Below are 21,851 nucleotides of genomic sequence, written 5' to 3'. Positions count from 1 at the left end.
ATTTGTATTTGTTTTTCCCTAAAAATCATGAGCCATTAAATCTATCTAGCCGAAGGTTGTCAAAATACCCCAAAAAGGGTTTATGAGGCTTAGGATCCGTACTTAACCTCCTCGATGAATATTCATCGCTTCTTCGTATTACGGGGCTGACGCTTCCGTCCATGTCCCTTCAAAGGTGATCTTTTCAACGTGTGGAAAGGCAACCGCTTTGTATGTTTTGGGAAGGTTGCACAGTCGATTCGTTAGCTTACTGTGTCAAAGGTTGGCGAGCCCAAGAGACAAAATGACGTGGGATTCGCCATTGAGAAGTGATGATCTAGCATAAGATAATCCCACAGAAGCGATTGTTGGCTAGAGTTAGATTCCGCTAAATTGTAAGTCTAAATTCTTGGAGCTGGTGGTCGTAGGCGTCCTCTTCCACTATAATTGGCTTATTCTATTTGAGAAGGATCACCTAAAAGCCGAGGATTGAACCCAAGGCAGATCGAGACAACCGGAGGCTAGAATCTCTCTATAAGAACACCTTTTCCTCAACTTTATTTTTTTCTATTATTTTTAATTTTCGAAATCCCAATCAAAACTTTTAATTCTGTTTTTATTTTATTTTTTTAGATCAAAACTTTTAATTCTGTTTTTTTTCTTTTCGAGGTACACAGGTTTTCTTAGGCACGATTCTGACCAGGATTCTGAGGAACAAGCAATTGTGCAAATTCGGTCCCTGAGGATTTGACCCTACTTCCCTTATACTATTATTTTTTATTTTCAGTATTTTATAGGGATAGAATATTTTTGGTGCTTTCAACGACCGCATCAATTTGATATATGGAGACATGAGACTATGATATATGAATATGGAATATATTTTATAAATGTGTTATAATTATAGAATTGTGCAACTCAAGTGTACTATTTGTATAAAGATAGTATTTCAAATGATTTGATGAGTAAAGCTCCAATGTGAGATAGTTTGAAATCAAGACAATTTGTTATGAAAGCGTATTTAAAATACATAGATATGATTGTTATAAGTTATGTGAATAAATGATGTGTAAAAGTATATGCATATGAGAAATTTAATGAAAGTTGAGCCCGTACATGTTTCTGGATATTTATATGAATTATATGACTAACAATGTGATAAGAATAAGTATTAGGGCTCATGATCAATTCGAATAATTATGCTTTGCATAATTATGTTGAATATAGAGAAGCGGTAAGTTAATTACCATATTATACGAATTTATTAAATATTACATGTTTACTTTGTTTTACTTTTTCCCCTAATTAATAATGATTCAATAAGCTCCGATAATGCCTTATACCCTGTTCCGATGACGGATACGGGTAGGGGGTGTTACATTTATTGGTATTAGAGCTACGATTTAGTTGGTTCTCGGGCCGGACATAGCATATGTGAAGTCTAGAAATACATGCCATTATATAACCTGTGATAATCTGATATCTTCTGACTCTGATGAGATTTGTTTTACTTAAAGATAGAGATGCTTTCCCAACCGAGCTAATTCCGATAATGTTGAAAGCAATACTCAAATATATGAGTCACTACAACAAAACAACCCTACCGCGACACTTTTTTTAACCTAAGACGACGCAAAAAAGGCTGGCATAGGCTTCGCGACGCTTCTCCCGACGCTTCCAAAAAGGTTGTCTATAGTACAGTTGGCGTAGGCTCGGCGACGCTTTTGAAAAAGCGTTGCCATAAGTCAACATAAGCCGACCTTTATTGAAGGGTTGCGAAAGGCTTAGTCAATGCCGACCTTTAAAAAAGGTTGCGATAGACCTAGTCAAGGCCAACCTTTGAAAAAGGTTGTGATAGACCTGTCTAAGGCAACCTTAAAAAGGTTGGGATAGACCAGCCTAAGATAACCTTTAAAAAAAGTTGGGATAGACCATATCTAAGGCAACATTTAAAAAAAGTTGCGATAAACCTTATCTAAGGCAACCTTTAAAAAAGATTGGGATAGAATCGTCTAAAGCAACCTTAAATAGGTTGGTGTAGACCTTGTCTAGGGCAACCTTTAAAAAAGGTTGGGATAGACCTTATCTAAGGCAACCTTTTAAAAATGTTGGGATAGACCTTGTCTAAGGCAACATTTAAAAAAGGTTGGGATAGATCTTGTTTAAGACAACCTTAAAAAAGGGTTGGGATAGACTTGTTTAAGGCAACCTTAAAAAATGGTTACGATAGACTTGTCTAAAGCAACCTTAAAAAGGTTGGGATAGATTCGTCTAAGGTAACCTCCAAAAGGTTGGAATAGATCTTGTCTAAAGCAACTTTTAGAAAAGGTTGGGATTGACCTATCTAAGACAACGTTAAAAATGTTGGGATAGACCCATTTACAACAACCTTAAAAAAGTTGAGATAGACCTTTTCTAAGGCAACTTAAAAAAAGTTGGGATAAACTCGTCTAAGGCAACCTTAAAAAAGTTAGGATAAACCCGTCTAAGGCAAACTTAAAAAGGTCAGGATAAATATTTGTCTCATGTCCAATGTTTTTTTACGACATTTTCCCCTATTTTTAAGAGCCTAATATGAGAAAATTTGTATGTATTGGGTTTAGAAAAGTTTGAGACAATATTAATTGTACAATTAATTAACATAAAATGATCATATAAATACAAAATTATCATTGAATAATACAGTTAGTAATTTATATACAAAATCCTAATAGAAGTAGTCAACAAGTTGCGAACATGTTGTCAACCTATTTCACATGACATCAAAAAATTATACAAAATCCTAATAGAAGCAGTCAACATGTTGTCGTCAACTTGATTCCCATGATATCCAAAAATTATACAAAATCCTAATAGAAGCAGTTTCCCATGACACCAAAAAATTATGGGACAACTGCATTCATCAACCACTATAACATAAATATATAATACATAATATGCAGTAAGCCTTATTCATCATCATCTGAACTGAAGGCTTTATCATCAAGTCCGCTACTCTGAAATTCAACTGCAAAAATAGCAATGTACATTTTCTATTTATACAAGTTAGATGAGAAACAACGTGAACACATGGGAAGAATATTTTAATATTAACCAAAAAACCATAAATTGAAGTTAAATAAAGAATTTTCATCAGTATATCCACTAATTATTAGTTGAGCAAGCAATGAAGAAATCAAATAAAAATGTAGCATTCGGTTACAACAATCAATGTCTATTAAACCATTAACAAACCTATTGACAATCTAGTTATAAAATAGTCACCTTACTATGCTTACTATGAAAAATCTTGTACTTACTTGACATTCCCTTTGCCATACACTCATTTATGAGAGCCTTATACTTTTTCTCACGAGCATTCATCATTTCCATGAACTTTGCCTCTCGAATTTTAGTTAATTTCATAAATCTTTCTTTTGCTTCAGCTATCAAACGAGTTTCTCGCTCCGCGGCCTCCGTACGAAATCGAGATTCTGCTTCCTCGAGTAGAGTTTTCTCTCGAACTGCTTGTTCGGCTTGAATTGTCTGTATTTGCTCGACATGTTTAGCACTCATCTCTTCAATCAATGTACTGATAGCCGATGTAGATTGGCTTCCTCGGGTGACTGACCCATAGCCAAACAACCTGGATTTGGTCATCCTACGTCCATATCCCAACATTTTTCCATTCTTGTCAGGGCCGAACACTTGTGTATAGATCTCATTTTCTAATACAATATTATCTTGAGGCGCGAAAGAACTCTCAGGTGTTGGCATAGAGTCTTTAACCATTTTGCATGCTTCATCCTACAGTTCTCTTCAATTAGAAAAATCTATTTTGAAAAAAAAAGTAAAATAGATGTCAAAATAAATATAAATAAATAAATAATACCCATTTGTTTCTTACATAAACTTGTTCTGCTGCCTCACTGCTCAATTTGTCACTTCCATCTTTCCGCAAATGTTGAAATCTAAACTGCTCCAAACGCGAGGGTTCACGGCCTTCCTTCTCAGCCTATTATAGAACAAAACAATAGTTGTTAACAATATTCACCAATGAGTGCAGAATAATTAATATAAGTTACGTATTGATTAATATGTAGGTAATACTTACAAATTGTGCATTGAGGGTCGATATCCTATATTACAAAGCAGGTGTAAATGTAACGCACCTTTGTTCGGGATTCTTTCGCCTTTTCTGATTGTGCCTATTGTTTTAATTAATAAGAAAAAAATATGAGAGTAATAGGAAAGCTAAGTTTATTATGCCTCATTCAAAAATCATGCATTTATGCACCCCCTACTTTGATCATACCGTAAGTGGAAGCAGGAAAAATGAGACATTTAGTCTAATAAAAGTGCATACCGCAGCTTGCGGTGTTCCCCATCGCTCCACTAGCCACTTCCATTGATCATCATGCACACCAGGAGGATTGTTTTCATATATTTCTTCAATCGGTCGACCTTCTTGGACCATCTCTTTGTAGTATCTAGTTTTCAAAGTCGATTTAAACTCCTTCCAGAGTTTTCCAACATGTGAGAGGATGTCAGAGTCCTCCACCTTACCTTGGAGATCAAACTTTTCCTATAATGTAACAAGTACTCATTACATACAATTTCAAACAATGAATAATTATTGCAATACATTAAATTAGAAAACTATTATGTACTACATACATGAACGATTCTCAATATGTTTTCCAACACATATTTAGAAAGATGTTTCCAATGTTTTGTATTCAAAGGACAGATAGAACCAGTCCTTGCAATTGTACCGAGAAATTCAGCCAATTTGGACGCTTCCTTCCCAATAGGCTGGCCGTATTGGTTGGCATCTACTACTATACGAATTCTAGGTTGAAGATTCCATATATCTTTCATGTTTGTAGGCCCTCGCTTTCTCTTAGTACCTTTAGTAACCTCTGTCAAAAGTAACAATTATATTTCAATAGTTGAAATAACAAGATTCTTTTTAAGGCAACTTAATTTTGAAATCTTGCTGAAATTTTTAATCGAAAACTGAATTTTTTAAACAATAACAAAAATTCTTTCATTTGTTCAAATAACAAAAATTTTCATAGCTAAATAAAAGTGAACTCTAATTAATAAAAATTGAGTTAAATTTTAATTTTAAGATTTATTGTTTGATTTAATAAAAGAGTTAACTTTTATAATGCGAACTCTATGCTGGCCGTTTGATAAAAAACTAAAAAGGCAATAAAAGGTAACCTTTGAGGATGCCATATAAAAAAATTGGAAAATCTGTAATTAAACTTCTACAAGCTCAATCGGTTACCACTTTAAAGAGGACAGAGAAAACTCACCCAACTCTATGTTTAATGCAATTTTTTTTTTATATTTGAGAAATGTTTAAAGCATACTCTGTTTTGATTTCTCTCAATTTATCAACTATTTGAGATAAAATCTTTTATTTTTTTAAAACAAACTTCTCAAGTTATCAACTATTTGACATAAAATCTATTTTATTTCTCTCAAGTCAATCAATTGTTAAACAGTCAAACAGCAGACAATCAAAACCAGCCCTATTCCAACTGAGATGAAATAAAAACCCATCATATTTAACAAAGCAAAGAAATAGTCCAGCCGGAGTTAAAAACTAATAAATCTTTCCATTACAATATTTGCATTATATTTTTTCATTGCAAAGAAATGCAAAACATGCTTAAACACCTGCAAAGTAGAATTAAACCACTACAATGCAGAAACGAACAAAAAACCAAAATAACTTGAACAAATTCCATCTATTAGACTAAATCCACGTATAACAATTATGCATAACAATACTCGATAATAATTTGGCATAAACTGCATATTTCCAATTACATGATGAATTTTAGATTCCAACCAAATATTTGCATTTGATTTTGACTTAGGAGCAGCCTATTTAAAACCAGTTACCTAAAATCCAGGGTCCAATATGTTGAGATATAGCCCCCATCGATACCCTTTAACCAACATTATTCTACAGTGAAAAAATCCCCAAAATAGGCTGAATATTCCTTAGAAGCATTTTCTCAAACATCTTATGAGCATTGTCAAGAAAAAAAACACAACTAAGCGGGCATGAAGCTATATAATCTAAAATTCCTCCTTCCAGTATCAGCTCTCGCGACAAGTTTACAATCACGAAAGAAAAAAAAATATTAAATTCGAGAAGAAGATCAAAAGAGCTTACGATCTGAAATTCACAACTGAGATGAAAGTGATGGAAAGATGGAGACATGACTTTGGTGATAAAGTGGGCAATAAGGTTACAAATCAAAAATAGGTTTCCGGGTTTATTGGTCTAGAGCTTCATCAAGGCAGTAATTATCTTTCCAGCTAGTAGAAAAGTTTGGGAGTCCTATTTCATTTAGAAGTTGAAGTTTTTTCTTTCCTAAATGGCTTGGACAAGAGGAGAAAGCGTAAGTTTCATTAAATCTTTCTTGAGTATTTTCATAGATTTTTCAGCTTCTTTGATTGGAGAGTATACAATTTTCTATTGCAATTTTCGCTAAAAACTAATAAGTGGGAAGGAAATGGAGGTACCAGCCGGAGTTGCAGGTACTTCTTCTGCTGATTGAGTTGGAGTTTCATCTCCTGTGCTTTGACTATCTGTAGCAGCACTTCCCAAGGTGTTCGAACCTGTTGAAGAACCCCTCGAAGAGAATCGTACACCTTTTAATGTTCGCGTTCTCCCAATCATTTTCCTAGAAAACAAAGTAGTAATGGTTAACGATGAAGCACCTAGTACAGCACCGAAAAAGTCATGGGTTTTGAGGAGGAGGAAAAACCGGGAAAAATATGAATTTTCAACCTTGTTGCGGGAAACTTGAAACTGACTGTAAAATTGGAGCAAAGTTTGCTTCTTTATTTACTTACCTTTTATTTTAGCTTTTAGGGTTTGACCGACTGTAAATATGTCCATTCCATTGGCTTTTATGTATTTTTCAAAATAATCACTGGATTTTATTAAAAGCTGGGCCAAAACAAACCCAATAAACCAAAAAATAAGCAAAATAAACAAAAAGACCAAATCAAGCCCCAAAAAAAAACAGCATAAGCAAATATCCAGCAAAACGACAAAGGGGAAGCAAATATTTGAATATTTGCATAAATTTATATTCTATTCAATTTTCAAAATAATAACCTAAAAAATTGATTTTTATAAATAAATTAAAATTAACAAATAACACATCAAACCTAAAAAAATAATATATTACGAGCTTTTGTAAAACATGTGATTCCAAATATACCTGGATAATTAACTACACATCATTGATATCTAATCTCGTTGCCGCCACATTGGTAGCCACTAATGTCATGAACTTGCCTGACCGAAACCCATTTAAGTCACCTGCAAGCATATATAATTGAGATTGGTAAAACAACAGAATTCATTTTGCTTTAAGGAAAGCATGAAAAATGATATATTCTACATAACACTTCATCTTCTCTTTATCAACAAGATCAACAGTCTTCTTACTTGTTCTAAGAAATCTTCTTTAATCGGCAATGAAAAGAATAAAATTCATGATAAAAAATGAAGAGGAAGAAATCCAAGATAACATTTTTATTTCGGATAATAAAATACTACAACACATGAACAGTTAAGAAACATACACCCTTTACCCAGTCTGACAAGGTGGCACTAAAAAGAAGTGTTTGAACCTTACTTGCATCATTTACCTTGCCTAGAAAATTAAATCATTACCATAAGTAAATCACAGTACAGTGATGCACACTAGGATAAGTGGTATCAATAATTGAAATAAAGGTACAAGCCTGTGAAAAAATTAAAACATCATTCACTCAAACGCACTGGGATAAGTGGTACCAATAATTGGAATAATTGGAATGAAGCCAATAACTTGAATAAGACTATATTCTTGGCTTCCAACAGTATATAATTTCATAATTTCTATAACCCAAAATGTCTTCAAATATAAAAAAGAATTAACTTAGATATTAATATAATATGAATGTCATATTCATCTAAGTGCTCTATTTCTTTTGGGCAATTCATTCTGCTATACTGCATTAAAAATGTCAATTACACTAAATATTTGCACTTCAAAACATTATTCTTGTTGAAATTAAAACTAAAATTATTAAGCTACAATATGATGATCACATCATGGATATTCATCATCTTCTACAGGGGTTTCAACGCTTAGATTGAACAAATCTCTTGGCTTTATTCCGATAACATGGAGCCATCCTTCACTCTTGCCATCCTCGACATAAAATACTTGTTTCGCTTGAGAAGCCAGTATGTATGGATCGTCCGAATCACGATTCCCTGTATGGATAAGCTCAGAAAATTTCACCATAATAAAACCATTTGCATCCTTCTTCATACTCCTAGGAGATTTAATATTCACCCAATCACATCTAAGCATGATAACCCAAAACCTTTCATAATAGTTTAGCTCGATAATTTCAATGCAATTGCCATAATAGTTTCTCCCGTCAGCAAAAACCATCACACCACTATTTTGAGTTTTACGATGTTGCTCAAGTTTTTTAGTATGGACCCTAAAACCATTAATTATAAGCCCATCATATGTGGAAACCACCTTATGCGGTCCTCGAGCAAGAGCAATTACATCAGCATCAACTTGTTCAACTTCCATCTTTGGAATCTAACCATATAGTAGGAAATCAATTAGATCTTATTCTATGAACAAATTACTACAATGTTCCCTCATTACATAAATAATATGATAAATTATTTTAATAGTGACAATTTACCTGTTTCGCAAGCCATCTTGGGAACTTTTCAACCAACCATTTGTCCTCTGTGCGTTTACTAATTTGAATGCCACCATAAACAGCTCGCTCAGACTCCAAAAATTCTCTATAATATATTCAGTATTTTACGTAAAATGTTGTGAAAATGTATACAAATTAAGAAATATTACTTTATTTGTCTATTGGTTAAGAAAAAGAATCGAATGAAAAGATTTTCATCAAGAAACTCACTGACGGTATGGTGATAACTTATCGCTATGCAATAAAACATAGCGGTTTGCTTGTGCAAGAGATCGCATGTCCAATATCTTCGTGTTAATGGTGCCAATTGGACGTCCTCCAGAAGAGAAAATGTACCGTTTTTGAATATTCCCATCATTCCTCGGAGGACGGGAAAATATAGTCTCCACATCAGAAAAATAACGGGAGCAAAATGTAAGACATTCTGAAACTATGTACCCTTCAGCAATGGAACCTTCGGGATAAGCTCTATTTCGCACCGAAGCCTTCAATCTCATAAGATACCTACATCACATACATTTATTTTTACATACTTATTATATTCTAAATTAAAATAATAAAAATAAAATATTGTGAAATATTATTGATATATTTCATATACCTTTCGATCGGGTACATCCACCTGTATTGAACAGGTCCACCAAGCTTAGCCTCCATCGGCAAATGAATAATCAAATGAATCATGATTGTGAAGAAACTTGGAGGAAATATTTTCTCCATTTCACAAAGTGTTAACATGACTTGTATTTGAAGTTGATCAACTTCTTGTGGATCAAGACTTTTTGCACATAATCTCTTGAAGAAATCTGATAGATTTGTAATAACACTTAGCACCTTCTTTTCTACAACTCCTCTTAAGCATATAGGAAGCAAATCTTGCATGAGAATGTGACAATCATGACTTTTAAGGTTGCTCAACTTGTGCTCTTTCAAATTTACGCATCGAGATATGTTTGATGCATAACCATCAGGTACCTTCAAGTTCTTTACAATGGAAAGAAAAATATCTCTTTCTCTTGATGCAAGAGTGCAACACGCTTGCGGTAGATACTCTTTCCCGTTTCTCATTTTTGGATGAAGATAACTTCGGATGCCGATATCTTGTAGGTCCTTGCGTGCCTTGATATTATCTTTACCACCGCGTGAGAGATTAAGAAGGGTGCCAATGACATTGTCACATACATTCTTCTCGATGTGCATGACATCCAAGTTATGTCGAAGTAGATTGTAACGCCAATAAGGCAAGTCGAAAAATATGCTCATCTTCTTCCATAAAGTCTCGTCTTGATTTATGAGATTTGCTTTATCTCCCTCTGCCACCAATTCTTCAAAGTTGTTAAACAAATCACACCCCTCGTCTACATCAAGTTCTACCGACCCTTCATCTAGTTCTTCTCTATCCCTCTTTCGGGCTTTTCCATAAATGAAATTGACACCTTCAACTTCTCTTAAGATATCTTCCCTGGACCGTGGTATAGGAGCTACACCATACTCTATAGTGCCATCAAATTCACGACTCTGTTTTCGAAATGGGTGTTCAGCTGATAACCATCGACGATGACCCATATAACAGAACTTCCTACCATATCGTAGCCATAGAGATTTAGTTTTTTCAGCACATACTGGGCAAACAACCCGACCTTTTGTACTCCACCCTGAAAGATTAGCGTAAGCTGGGAAATCATTGATTGTCCAAAGAAGACAAGCCCGTAAAGTGAAAGATTCAGAAGCTGATGAATCAAAAGCATCAACTCCTGTCCACAATTGCTTCAACTCTTTAATTAAAGGCTGCATGTAGACATCAATGTCGTTGCCAGGTCCTTTTTCACCAGGGATAACCATTGAGAGTATCATTGATGATTGTTTCATGCATGCCCAAGGTTCCAAATTATAAGGAATAAGAAGTACGGGCCATGTACTGTGACTTGTACTCATTGTTCGGAATGGATTGAATCCATCGCTAGCCAAACCTAGCCTAACATTGTGAGGATCAGATGCAAAATCAGGAAACCTCTTATCAAACGCATCCCAGGCAGAACCATCGGCTGGATGTCTCAAGATACCATCTTTGGTTCGTCCTTCTTTATGCCATCTCATGGATTTTGATGTTTTGGAGGATTGAAATAATCTTTTAAGTCTAGGAATCAAAGGAAAGTACCGTAATACCTTGGCAGGCTTAGGACGGCGACAACTACCATCAACTTGTTCATCTGCATCCAACTCACTAGAAGATTGCCACCTTGAGCTTTTACAGACATCACAACTGATCTTTTTACTAGCATCGCCCCAATATAACATACAATCATTCGGGCATGCATCAATCTTCACATACCCAAGATTTAGTGCAGAAATCTTTTTCTTCGCTTCATAGTATGTAGTCGGGATTGTATTTCCATCTGGAAATGCCTCATTTAAAAACTCTAATAAGCATGTCAAAGATTTTGCTGACCATCCAAAAAGTGCTTTGAAGTGGTAAAGCCGAAGTAGGAATGAGACACATGAGAACTTGACACAACCGGGATAGAGCGAAATATCACAATCATCTTGAAGAGTAGCTGCTCTCTCCGTAGTCCTTTGAGCCTCATTAACATCATACTCCTGACCATTATTCTGAAACTCGCTTGAAACTCCATCAAAACTCTCATTAAGAGTTGGGATGTTGATACCTAGAGCATCCGTTATGAGATCTCTTAAATCAGCTTCATTGTCTTGTGACAACATACAAATTGACGGAGAAGTTCTCACTGTTTGGTCGGTTTGCACCGATGTTCTTTCAATGGATTCTCCATGAAAAATCCAATGCTTGTATTCTTTTATTATACCATGAAGACGAAGATGCTCGCCCACAATATATGGTTCGTGCAATATCCTATTATTGCAACGATGGCACGGACAATATATTTTTCCGTTAAAAAGTGATTTTCCAGTTGCAAATGATAGAAATCTTTCTATTCCAGCTAGGTGATTGGTGCTAAATCTTGGAGCATCCATCCAACTTTTATCAACCATCTGTTAAAGTAATTAATATTAAAATAGAGTATCTATTAATGCCTAATCCTAAGGTTCATGTGTGAAAAGAGATGAGCTTTCTAGTGAACTAACAGCAACCAAAACTACCTAATCCAGAAATAAAATAACAAATTTAAATATTAAAATAAATCAAATTTATCATTATGACAATTAAATAATATTAAAATTTATGATAAATAATATCTAAATTCCTAAATAAAATAGTCCAAACTACAAAGATAGAAAAATTTAAACCTAAATTTAAAAAACGAAAAATAAAAGGAAAAGAAAAGGTTAACTAACCTTCTGGTTATATCAAACTGATAAAGCCAATATAACATATATCTCAATTATAGTAAAAAGGTATATGCCATTATTCATGCTTCGGGATCTTTAATTTAGCCTGAAAAGTTCACAAAAAATGATACCATCAACAACAGAGCTCAAAAAAGCTTCATATGAGGCAAGCTCAATACCAATTAAGAAGAGGAAATAGACATTTTTTAAAAGACCAATTATTTTAAAAAATTGACATTTTTTTCCCTTGAGAAAATGAATCTTTCTTTTTTCTTTTTCTTCAAAAAAGGGTAGGATAGCAAAAACATGAAGCAGACGTATTACAGTTTAAGGTATCCAATCTCCAAAGTAAATGCAGAACATTAAAAAAATTGCTTTTGAAACCACATTGATTTAAAAACCTGCCTTCGTGTACCATATGTTTTAAAATTTTAAGCAAAATTTTTAAGACACAATCTATCAAACAGTTTATGAACATAGCAAACAATGAAATCCAGCCAACTAATACAACAAAATTTATAGCCAAAATAACACCTCAAGCTCCTTGGCTGGCTTGCTAACTTCCACTGCACCATGACTGCATTTCTGGTATCTATCAAGTGTTTTGAGCATGCTGAAAGGAAAAGCAAAAAGTGAGAATAAATTCATCACTCATGATGTTGAATTGTGTACATAAAGCAATTAATATTCGTACTCAAATATACATAGTTTTCTAGTATTTCATCTTGGATAATATTCAATCATGAGAAACTTAAAGTTAAAGGCTTTGCATGAATCTAAATCTAACATGATGAAATCTAAAACATACCCTCAAATCTTCTATTTAACTACTAATATAATACAAAAAACCTAAAAGCAAAAACAAAGGAGTTCAAGTCATTTTTATCATAAAATCAACTTTACATCATATACAGCTATGCATCCAATGCTACACTCAAACTTGAGCTATCAAATTTCTGGGTTATTAAAGGATTTAAAAGAAATAAATAATGAATAATACATATATCCATTGAGAAATGATCATGTGGGCATTTCATGACATGACACCCTAGTGACCAATGGTAAGCTAACCCTACCAAAGGAAAGGACATTTTTTATTTGCCACTATTCAAAATCTTCTTTTGAAACTAGTGCTTGTAAAACAAATTTAACTCAATTAACCAAGGATTACCTGATTTCTTAAACTATGCATGCATATGTATAATATTATTGTTTTTTTCTTTTTTTATTCAGAAAAGCAATGAAGATCTTTTCTTAAACTACTGCTTGACTCATAAGCCAAACTAGTGGTCTTTCAACATCTTGCCTTCGAACAGCATTGAGCAACAGGGGTTCTGCTAAAGTTTTTGGTTCTACTACAGCCCCTAAATGAGAATTTCACAAATAAAACTATTAAATCAGCCATTTTAAGAATGATGGAATTATAATAGATGTTTTAAACTTAATAGAAAATGTAAATTTACTGAAAAGACATGATAACTTTTTATAAAATTTGACCGTGCATTATTGATTGACAAAACTTGACGTTATGTGTAAATGTGTAAATAAATAAAGAAACTTTAGATGCCTATGACCAAGCTTGGCCATAGTCCATACGCCTTCCATTAAATGCCTTAATACCTGGGAATTGCTGAATGATCCCAAATTCTTTCCAATTTGCAGAAATCGATTTTAAAAGCAATTTTAATTATATAAATATTTAGGGTTTTTCTCATTTTTTAGGTGAAAATGTTTATTCAAATCTTCTTTTAATTGTGAAATATATATTATATGGAGTAAGATTTTAACGTATAAAATTGACAATGATAATATAGAACTAATTAGTAAAGTAAAATTCACACGTAATTCCATCATTTTTCATTAATTTTTCATTTTCTTTCACAACCTTTTAATAGCCATAAGCTTACAAAAAATTCCACAACCATCTTTAGTTAGCCACGGATAAAATTTTAACTTCTAATCCCTTCTTAGCACCTTTTATCAAGCCACATGCCTTGATTTACATAGCACATGCACACCAATATATACACACACAAAATTCCACCCAAAATTCAATATCAAATGGATAAATTTAAAAATAATCTCAAACATTTTTTTAATAGAATTAGAATAGAAACATATAGTTAATTATTATATTTATTTTTATGCTAAGAATAGAGATAAATATAACAACAAAAATATTCTTGTAAAAAAAATTGTAAATCAGGCCAGATAAAAGAGATTAGTAAAAGAAAAGAATGGTGGAGAATCAATGGTGTGAATGATTCAGCTAACTTAAATATGCTATGCTTGCATATAAGGGGATGCAAATGTATGGAAACTATATATCATGCTGAAATCAGACAGAACAAAGGTAATTTCAATCAGATTATTACTGTTTATAATTTTCAATCAATCATCAACACAAACATGCCACAATAGAACTAAATTGCATGATCATGATCATGCATTAGTATCAAGCATGCTATTGTTATATAACCAGTAAAAATTATGAACAATGGCAGACACGAAGATAGAAGAAAATCAATTCCAGTTTTTCCTTTGATTTTTCCCAAGAAAAATACAAAAAAAAAAAGAGAAAAGAAAAGCCCCCAATGCCTTTCAATGCTATGGTTGTTCTCATTTGTAACAGATCTTTAGATGAACCCAAATTCATGAAAAGTAACTATCTTTAGATGAATTTTTACTCATGATAAACAAAAAGACAGCAATACAAAAAAAAACTCAGCTAGTGAACAGAAGACAAAGAAGGTATCGTGAAGGTACCGTGACATACCAGTGGCTGGAGCAGGTGGTGGACGGCAGATGCACCAGGTGGTGGACGGCAGATGCACCAGTGGCTGGAGCAGATGGTCGACGGCAGATGCACCAGTGGCTGGAATAGGGCAGATGCAATTGGTTTTCTTTGGCCAACAGAGTTTGGAGTGAGAGAGAATAAGTGGTTTTTTGTGGGTAAGAATCAATGTAAGTTTACCGGTTGGCCACTAATCCCATGCCATGTCACCATTATTTCAGTTTTTTTTACTAATTATTTATTATTCAAAAATATTTTACTTTCTTTAATTAAACTCTTTATTATTTAATATTATCATAATAATAATTTAGTATTCCAACGTTGGAAATTTTTAATAATTTAGCTTTTATTTTTTAGTTAAATTTGATTCTCAATTTTTAAAAAGAGTAAATTTATTTTTTAACCGAAAATGTTAACTAAAACAATAAATTGTTAATAATATTAGGGTGATAACCGCTAATCAACACGTACTTTATCTTGACATGGTACCATTTATTATATATGTCATATTAGTAAATAATTTAAAATTTTATTCATACAATAAAAATTAAAATTCAAAAATTATACAAATAGTTCTTAAAAATAAAAATATTAATAACATGAATTACCATGCATATTGCATTTTTAAATTTTCCACATTTTAATTAGTTTTTCATTAAAATAATATTGATTTAACTTTTTTAAGAGGATAATAATTAAATTTCACTCTTTTAAAAGATTAAGAATTAGATTTAATTAAAATAAATAAATAAAAGCCAATTTGATAAAAAAATTAAACATTAAGAACTAAAATTTTCATTATGACTTTAATATTTAACTCTTAATCTTGAAGTAAATACACAGAAATACAAGGATTCCATAAATATTATGACTTTTTTGTTAGAACTATCTATAATCCCTCCCCAGCCTATAAATACGAGGATAATGAGCTTCAGCGCATTTGAACCCACGTCCTCCTACATTGGCAACAATACTTATACCGATTAAGCAAATACTCAATCGACAAATTCGATCCTTTTTACAAAAACTTAAACCCTAAACCTTAAACTATAAACCCTAAACCTTAAACCCCAAACCCTAAACCCCAAACCCCAAATCTTAAACCCTAAAACCAAAGAAATAGAATAATGACAATAATATATATTTTCTCAAAATAAATACTATACATTAGATGGATAACATCTATCAACACGATTATTTTACAAAATAACAAATTCTTTGTAGCCTATATATTAACAAATTATAATAAGATTCGCGAACTTAATATATCTATAATCTTTAATATTTTAATTTAAATATTTCAATCAAAACATTTTTTAGTGTCAATCATTTATGAATATATTTGTTACATAAATTAATTTGTCAATTTAAATGTTGCCTTAGACATACTATTGGACAAAGTTAACTCTTATTTAAGTGTTGCCTTAGGCATGCATATACCATCTCTTATACAAAGACTTGGCCAAAGCATATGTTGACAAGTCTATCCCAACACTTAGGAAAGTGTTGGCATAGTCTTGGACAAAACCGACTCTTATTTAAAAGTTGCCTTAGGCATGCATATCCCAACCCTTATACAAAGAGTTGGCCAAAGTGTATGTTGGCAAGTCTATCCCAACACTTAGGAAAGTGTTGACCCAAATGTGTAGGCATAGTATTCGACAAAGCCGACTCTTATTTAAGCGTTGCCTTAAGCATGCATATCCCAACCCTTATACAAAAAGTTGACCAAAAATTATGTCGACAAGTCTATCCCAACACTTAGGAAAATGTCGTCTTAGGACTGGACAAAGCCAACTCTTATTTAAGCGTTGTCTTAGGCATACATATCGCAACCCTTATGCAAAGAGTTGGCCAAAGCATATGTTGGCAAGTCTATCCCAACACTTAGGAAAGTGTCGCCCCAAAAATGTCATCTTAGGACTGGACAAAGCCAACTCTTATTTAAGCGTTGTCTTAGGCATACATATCGCAACCCTTATGCAAAGAGTTGGCCAAAGCATTTGTTGGCAAGTCTATCCCAACACTTAGGAAAGTGTCGCCCCAAAAATGTCGTCTTAGGACTAGACAAAAGCCAACTCTTATTTAAGCGTTGTCTTAGGCATACATATCGCAACCCTTATGCAAAGAGTTGGCCAAAGCATATGTTGGCAAGTCTATCCCAACACTTAGGAAAGTGTCGCCCCAAAAGTGTCGTCTTAGGACTACACAAAAGCCAACTCTTATTCAAGCGTTGCCTTAGGCATACATATCCCAACCCTCATTTAAAGAGTTGGCGAAAGCGTATGTTGGCAAGTCTATCCCAACACTTAGGAAAGTGTCACCCCAAAAGTGTCGCCTTAGGACTAGACAAAGCCAACTCTTATTTAAGCGTTGCCTTAGGCATGCATATCCCAACCCTTATACAAATGGTTGGCTAAAACGTATATTGGCCAGTCTATCCCAACACTTAAGAAAGTGTCGCCACAAAAGTGTCGTCTTAGGACTATTTTGTTGTAGTCAGTAAAAGTTGATTATGATGAGTCGAAACTCATAAATGTATGAATAAATGTTATATTTAAATTTATGTGTATAGTAAGTAAAATTTTAAGGGAAGTATCAATTTTGTATTGAATTTTGGGCGGCAATAGCTGAGAAAAATCAGGAAGTGGGTGAAATAAGGGCAAAATTGGAAAATTGCCAAAATTAGCTAAATAAAAATAGGACCAAATTGGAATGTCTAGAATTCTCTTCATTTTCTCTTCATTTTCATCAGCTGAAAAATAGCCATGGAAGAGGGTTCAAGCTGGTTTTCATACTCTAGCTTCATGTAAGTTTAATTCTTGCTTTCTCCTTGAAAGTTCTAAGATTTTGGACTTTTACAATTGGGTCCAACTTACTATGTCATTAGTTTTTGATTCCATGGCTAACTTTTAAAGTTGTTATGGATGAGTGCTGGAAGCATATGATGAATAAATATAGAATTGAAGCTTTAATTTGATATATGATGATTTTATCAAGTAAAATTGATGGAAATTGATTTTAAGCCTAGTTATGAAAGAGTTTGGAATTAAGGTCTAGTGCTAAAGTTTTGATTTTCAGGGGTTATGAAGTAGTTTAAAATGATAGACTAAAGTATTAATTGAGAAAAATTATCTCAATTGAGGTGTTAATTGAGCAAGGACTGAATTGTATGAACTGTGAAATTTGGGGTAAAATGGAAATCAATATTTTGCATTAAATCTGTTTTGGACAGCAGTAGTAGTTTAAATTTGAAAAATCACCAAAAATTGTCAAAATTGAATGAGAGGATGAATAAAATATTAAATTAAATCTTATTGATTGTAGTTCCGTATAGAAGAAACGATGTAAGCACTAGAATTGTAAATCATGAGATATAATAAATTTTGTGAGACAAGGTCAGAATGATTTTGGGTTCCCTTGTTCTGACTTTGGAAAATCATCAAAAACTAAAAAAAAATAATTAGGGGCTTAAATTTACATGTTTAGAATCCTGAATGAGTTTATTTTCAAGATAAATAAACGAGAAAATTATTAGAATCCCATACGAGGAGATAATTACTTTTTAGTGAAAAAGGGTCGGAACTGTCAGACAGCAGAACAGGGGTGACTTTAAAGAATAAATTGTACTTATTGACTACACAAAAAATTCTAAAAATTTTATGGTAAGAAGATATGTAAGTCTAGTTTTAGGGAAAATTAGAGGATTTTAATTTGAAGCTCCATAGCTCAAGTTAAAACTAATTTAGTGACTATGACACAGATGGACAACTTTGGACAATAAATATAAGTAAATAGTGAAATTATACATAATGTTACTTATAAGTGTGTTATATACATTAAGGATATGGAATGGAGAGGAAGAGGAAAATATGTGAGTGACTTATGCATAAATTGATCACATGCTCGATTATATTTGGTAAATGTTTAACTTTGTTAAAATGAAAAATATTATAAATTCATGTTTGAATTAAATGTTATATATGTTAAAGAATAATTTGCATATTTGATATTGCCTAATAAATGAATGTCTGATGTTGCTTCGTAAATGTCAAGCCAAATATAAAAAAAATTATGTTATAAGTGGAACATGTGTGAAGGAATGTGGTAAGTATTTTCATGATTATTATTGAGCTCATTCACATGAATCTGTCATTTGAAATTGTGATAGACAAGAAGAAATAGTGAATGACATGCTTATGTATGGTTATATGTATTTATCTGAAACACAAGAAAATGATGGTTATATACTTGATATATGGAGACATGAGACTATGATATATAAACATGAAATATTTTATAAATGTGTTCGTTCTTAGTTATAGAATTGTGCAACTCAAGTGTACTATTTGTATAAAGATAGTATTTCAAATGATTTGATGAGTAAAGCTCCAATGTGAGATAGTTTGAAATCAAGACAAATTGTTATGAAAGTGTATTTAAAATACATATGTAACACCCCGAACCTGAGACCGTTGCCGGTGTCGGACACGAGGGGTTAACAAGCCAAAACCACTTATGGCACCGACCAATTTGACATTTCCAGGCAAGCTGGAAAACTGCGTCGCTGTCGCCTTAAAAAGCGTATCTCGAGTTTCACAACTCGGAAACTGATTCCGTAAATTTTTCCTTAATTTAGACTCATATATCCATCCATGGATTTATTTCTATAATTTTTGGTCGGGCCAATTGGTACAGTTTATTAGTTAAAGTCACCCATGTTACAGGGGTCGACTACACTGACCTTCGCGCGTTACAACTTCAATATCTCTCTGTACAGGGTTACAATACTGATGCCGTTTGTTTCTAATGAAACTAGACTCAAAAAGGAATCTGCACATATAAGGCATGACTTCTAATTCATTCTGGATAATTTATGGTAAATTTTCAAAGTCACGACAGGGGACCCAGAAACCGTTCTGGCCCTGTCTCACGAGAACTTTAATATCTCTTGGTATACTGTTCATATGATCGTTTTGTTACTTTCATATGAAAATAGACTCGTCAAGGTTCGATTGAATAATTTATTCACTAATTAACACCATTCCTACAAATTTTGGTGATTTTCCACATCCACGTCACTGCAGCTGGCAGCATCTGTTTTTAAGGTAGGCTTTACCTATATTGTAGTTCCCATGGACCAACTATAGTCTAGTCATACTTAGGTCCAACATATGATCATATTTAGCCATTCCAATGGCTGATCATGTGACCAACTCTCTCATTCCAAACCATAATCACATCATGAAACCAAATATAATTACAAACCACATATGGTCAAATTCCATACTCCACTTTTATGAACCATTTTCGCATGGCGCACACATATACATCACAAGTACTTAAAACAACCGAGAGTAGTCCTATACATGCCATATCCAAAACTCAACTAAAGGAGTACCAAAAGGGCTTTGATAGTGTGGTTGACTTCAACTTCTATGATCCCGAATCCGATCGCTAACGAGCAAAATCTATAAACAGAGAAACAAAGAAACGGAGTAAGCAATTTATGCTTAGTAAGTTTTGAGCCATAATATACACACAACCAAAGCATAGCATTCAAGTAGCTAAACAATAATTCATATGCACAATTTCTCAAAGACATGCTTACTTCAAAATCCCAACTCTTATATTCATACACAAATAACGGCCTAGTTAATGCCGATAGCTCATTTATCATTAGAGCGAATATTCATACGCACTTACTCATAGTGTGCGGAACACACAAAACATACCTTGTTGTTGGGAATTTCACAAGTGCATTAACTGAAAATTTTCCAGCAAGTTCAAAGTTCTCGAATCACATACCTTCGGAGTTTATCCGGATATAGCTACTCGTTCAAACGCCGGGACATAGCCGGTTATGGTAACCCGCACAAAGGCCTTGGGACTTAACCCGGATATCACAATTTGCACAATTGCCTTGGGCTTAGCCCGAATATCATAACTCGCACAATTGCCTTGGGCTTAGCCCGGTATCACAATTTGCACAATTGCCTTCGGCTTAGCCGGATATCACTCGAACATTCATACACATCTTTGTTTCAATTTCATAACACAACTTTTATGCACAATTCCCTTAGCAAAAATATCATTTCGGCTCAATGGCCACATACAAAGGCACAAATTTGATTGCTCATTACTTCATTCAATCGAATCAAAATCTAAGTTTCGATACTCGAAAACTTACCTCGGACGTGGTCGAACGATTTCGACGGCTATTCGACGACTTTTTCCTTCCCCTTATCGGATTTAGCTCCCCTTTGCTCTTGAGCTTAATTTAACAAATAAATTGGTTTTATCATTTGAGCATCGAAAGAGGAATTCAAGATACCTAGCCAATATATATGCTCATTAGGCATCAAAGTCACATATGTACGAAATCACGAATCGAACTCAACACATTAGTTAATATTCCTCTTAGCCGAATTTTCTAAGCCAAGAATAGGCATCAATATGCTTGCCTCTAACCGAATGCATGCACACCAATTTCCCCTCATGTGGCCGAATATGCATGTCCATGTTGAGGCCAATTATGCACTTAATACCACACAAAAACAGCATGCATTTTACTAACTAACGCATTACATATTGTAGCTCAATACACATCTCTCATGTACTTCATAACCGAAACATCATCACAAGCAAATATATACCTTGAAATAGTATATATGTCATGCCAATACATCATGTGCAAACATGTATACACATATAGGTGCAAGGTCGAATCTCAAGGGGTTCATACCCATCCAAACACAAATTTTACCAATCAAGTAACAAGCATAAATCATGCTCATGAATGCACCATGGCGAATACATCACAACCATACTCTTTCAACTTCGGTCATGGTTAAACAAAGAATTCAATGTCTTACTCAAGATTGCTACAAAGAAATTTCAAGAGTAGTCAATCCATCATTGCATGCATCATTAGCAAGCTTCACATTTAGCATGCAATGGCTTCAACACAATAACAACCTTGGCCAAATACCATTTCCATGGCATAACAAGGATTTGA

At 33.5% G+C, this 21,851-nt stretch overlaps 2 protein-coding genes across 2 annotated transcripts; both read right to left on the bottom strand.

Annotated features, from left to right (window-relative positions):
• Positions 1-2,927: 2,927 nt before the first annotated feature.
• On the bottom strand, positions 2,928-6,664 carry LOC128290561 (uncharacterized). The gene is made up of 7 exons (XM_053026264.1): positions 6,508-6,664; positions 4,636-4,880; positions 4,325-4,543; positions 4,131-4,166; positions 3,866-3,973; positions 3,279-3,765; positions 2,928-2,986 (listed from the first exon to the last, which is right to left on the bottom strand). Exons 1-7 carry the CDS (start codon positions 6,662-6,664, stop codon positions 2,928-2,930), a joined length of 1,311 nt encoding a protein of 436 aa, XP_052882224.1.
• Positions 6,665-7,929: 1,265 nt separating this feature from the next.
• Positions 7,930-14,959, bottom strand: LOC128290119 (uncharacterized). The gene is made up of 7 exons (XM_053025311.1): positions 14,816-14,959; positions 12,574-12,652; positions 12,046-12,145; positions 9,335-11,742; positions 8,944-9,237; positions 8,713-8,818; positions 7,930-8,603 (listed from the first exon to the last, which is right to left on the bottom strand). The coding sequence occupies exons 4-7, from the start codon at positions 11,740-11,742 to the stop codon at positions 8,094-8,096; spliced, it is 3,318 nt and encodes a 1,105-aa protein (XP_052881271.1). The 5' UTR covers positions 12,046-12,145; positions 12,574-12,652; positions 14,816-14,959; the 3' UTR covers positions 7,930-8,093.
• Positions 14,960-21,851: the final 6,892 nt, after the last annotated feature.

This window comes from Gossypium arboreum, chromosome 3 (assembly GCF_025698485.1).
Source record: "Gossypium arboreum isolate Shixiya-1 chromosome 3, ASM2569848v2, whole genome shotgun sequence".
Classification (NCBI taxonomy): domain Eukaryota; kingdom Viridiplantae; phylum Streptophyta; class Magnoliopsida; order Malvales; family Malvaceae; genus Gossypium; species Gossypium arboreum.
The sequence above is the reverse complement of the archived record's forward strand: the minus strand, read 5'-3'. Positions and strand labels throughout refer to the sequence as shown.